Source organism: Sycon ciliatum, chromosome 1 (genome assembly GCF_964019385.1).
Source record: "Sycon ciliatum chromosome 1, ocSycCili1.1, whole genome shotgun sequence".
Taxonomy (NCBI): Eukaryota; Metazoa; Porifera; class Calcarea; order Leucosolenida; family Sycettidae; genus Sycon; species Sycon ciliatum.
Genome location: NC_088643.1, coordinates 1,565,454 through 1,568,322, shown reverse-complemented (window position 1 = coordinate 1,568,322; position 2,869 = coordinate 1,565,454). Strand labels below are relative to the sequence as shown.

The 2,869-nt window shown below is 46.7% G+C and overlaps 1 protein-coding gene across 1 annotated transcript; it reads right to left on the bottom strand.

Annotated features, from left to right (window-relative positions):
* Positions 1-1,023: 1,023 nt before the first annotated feature.
* On the bottom strand, positions 1,024-1,716 carry LOC135806916 (uncharacterized). Its single transcript, XM_065321075.1, has one exon. It carries the CDS (start codon positions 1,714-1,716, stop codon positions 1,024-1,026), a length of 693 nt encoding a protein of 230 aa, XP_065177147.1.
* Between the last annotated feature and the right edge of the window lie 1,153 nt (positions 1,717-2,869).

Sequence of the window (2,869 nt, the reverse complement as noted above, 5' to 3'; positions counted from 1 at the left end):
ATATTTGGTCGAGGCCTAGGCAGCACCCAAACGTCACGACTTCCTTGCTTCCAGCATAAACAAAGGCTGGGGATGCAATGGCAGCCTCTGGTGTTTCAGAACTTTCATTGCATCCAGACTCAAGCCGGAGCCCTAATCACCTATCTCCAGCGGAAAACATTATAAGCCTTGAGTCAATGACAGACCAAAATGGTTGTGGTAGTGCAAACAGAAAAAAACTGCACACCCGATTTTTCATTTCCCACGACTGCATGCATTTCAAGAGAATATCTGCCCAGTGTATGTGTTGATTGATGAAACGTTTTACCTGCGGGTAATTCACTAACAGCTTTAACGCAACTTTGCTTTCGTGCGAAAAATAAGTACCAACAACGGGAAAATGCAGCAAAATTAGTAGAAGCAGATGTCGAAGTAAGGTTCACCTTACCGTCTGTGGTAGTGAGAGTCTTCGATCCGTCTAGGTGAGCTTCTGCCGAGTATATGCAGCCTTGTAGTTGGATGAGAATTTGGCTTTCAGCAACGAAAACAGCTGTATTCACCTAGCTCAGTAGCTGCTTTAGGACAATAACACCGTGAAGTAAATCTAGAGAAGAAGTGAAACCTGTGCACTGGGAAACGTAACCTCGCAAACTAGTAGTGTACTGCACCCGCCACAGTGCTTATACGTGGTTTTCCCAGGCAAGTTAGGCCTCTTGTACGGAAACTTATACTGATATACTGTACTGAAAAACTAATAGTCTCGCTCGCGCGCTCCTCAGTCAAATAATGATAATACAGTCGCATGTCTCCCAAATAATGGGCTCCACGCATCTGTCAACTGTTTTTATCATGAAATAGATTGCAGCAGGAAGAATAGCATACGAAAAAACCATATACAGGTTCTAGCAGATGACAAGTAAATGCCAATTTTTTACACCGATGTACATTTTGTCAATGAAGTCCAGCCATAGCTTTTTGTCCCGTGCAGTGTTGAGGCAATCCTCGAGTGTGTGTCCGAGAGGGGAGATGTCGGATTTCACCACATCAATCCACCGAAGCCTCGGTCGTCCTCGTGGACGCTTGATCTTTGTCGTGTCGATGGCCATGGTTAGCGCGCCATAGGAAGCCGTGCCCGGACCTTCCCGAACAACATGGCCGAACCATAGAAGACGTCTTCTCTTGCAGACCCTGCTGATTGGATGCTGTTTTGATTTTTTCATACAGGATTTGGTTGGATATGCAGTGCGGGTAGTGGACTCCGAAGATATAACGGAGCTTTCTTCTCTGCCATACATCTAGCTGTTCATTCTGTCGCTTCGTGAGGGTCCACAGGCCGCAGTTATACAGCAGCACTGAAATAACGAGAACCCAGAACATGCAAAGCCGTGAGTCCAGGCAATGCCGCTTCCATGCTATCGAGCCGAATGCTCGGTTCGCTGCACCGATCCTGGCTGCCACATCCTCCGTGGAGTCCAGCAAGGAACCAAGGAGCTTGACCGTTTCCCACGATGCATCAGTGCGGGAAGCAGTTAAATAGACGGTTTTTTGTACGTTAAGGTTGAGGTTGTCTTCTTTGAAGATCGGCTCACATGTGGCTACCATGGTCTCCACATCACTCCTCGATGACGCGTGCATAGTTGTATCATCTGCGTATTGTGTTGAAGGTGGGGGTACATCTTGAGTTCTTGCAAGGCTACTAACTGCATCGATCTTCCGCATGGCTCCTTCGGCATACATATTGAACATAGTGGGCGATAGAGGGTCACCTTGCACGACTCTAATGTTCGTGGGGAAGGCCTCTCCAACCTGGCTGGAAAATGTTACTCTGGCTGTTGTGTTTGAGATCAATGCTGATACAGTCGATGTCCTCAGTCAAAATGATGATGTAACTGTGTTCACTGCATGCTGCTGCCACTGGAAACACAGGTGCAGGTGACGCGACTTTTGTTTTGTCACCATTAGGCCCTTCCTAAGCTGGTTGTGTTTCTCAATACAACTGTATAGTCGGTGGTAACGCGGACGTGCAAACTTTACTTTACTTTACTTGGCCAAGTAACTACATGATTATTGTACGCGTTGTCAAGAAGCTGTGACGCCCAGACTTCGACGGCCTAAGTCTGATGTCACATCTTCGGCTGCACAGGGAAGGTAACCTCAGTACTAGTACCAAGAGTTATGTACTCTTGCTAGTACTACTTCGAAGTAGTAGTGTACTTCCTCCGCGAACCCCTGCTGCTATTGCTCGTAGAACGATACCAGATGTAATACTCGTTTGTTACGTTGCAGGCAGTGCACAACGTCCTTACGTGGATCCGATGCGAGCAGCGAGCAGCAGCGACGACCTGATGTCCATGTCCACAGTAGTACAAGTGCTATATAGTCCACTGAGTCTGTTCATTTAGTCTGTTTTTGCAATGTTGGCAGATCGTCATAGAGTGTGATTATTTCTTTCATCGAAGATCCTTCTGAAGCTGCCCTTCTAACTACATTTTGACTTTCTAGAATTGAGTAAGGGGGTTTCGAACTGAGGTGAGCAGTGAGGAAAAGATTGTTGCGGAATCGTGTCTGCAGAGGACCCATTTTTCGAGGAACCTTCGCTTATTCTTGCTGGCAACGCGTCTGCCTCTGCCGAGTACAGCGCTGTCCAGGTCTGTCAGGTACGTTTCTTAGAATTATCAGTATTGCGCATCGGCCTGCATTAGCGCATGGCTGAGTTGCCTGTAAAACAAAGTGTATGTGACACTCATTCTTCCTTGTTAGTTTTAGCTCTTCTTCCTTCAACTGTTTCTAATTCTCCACTGTACTTTTTGTTTAACGCCGGCCAGTATGAATACTAGAGTATTGAATTCGTCTTGGGCTACTCCACTTACTTCACTTCAATGGTACATGG

Excerpts from the sequence above, each read along its gene's own strand:
- LOC135806916 (XM_065321075.1), bottom strand. The coding sequence starts at position 1,716 with ATGTATGCCGAAGGAGCCATGCGGAAGATCGATGCAGTTAGTAGCCTT.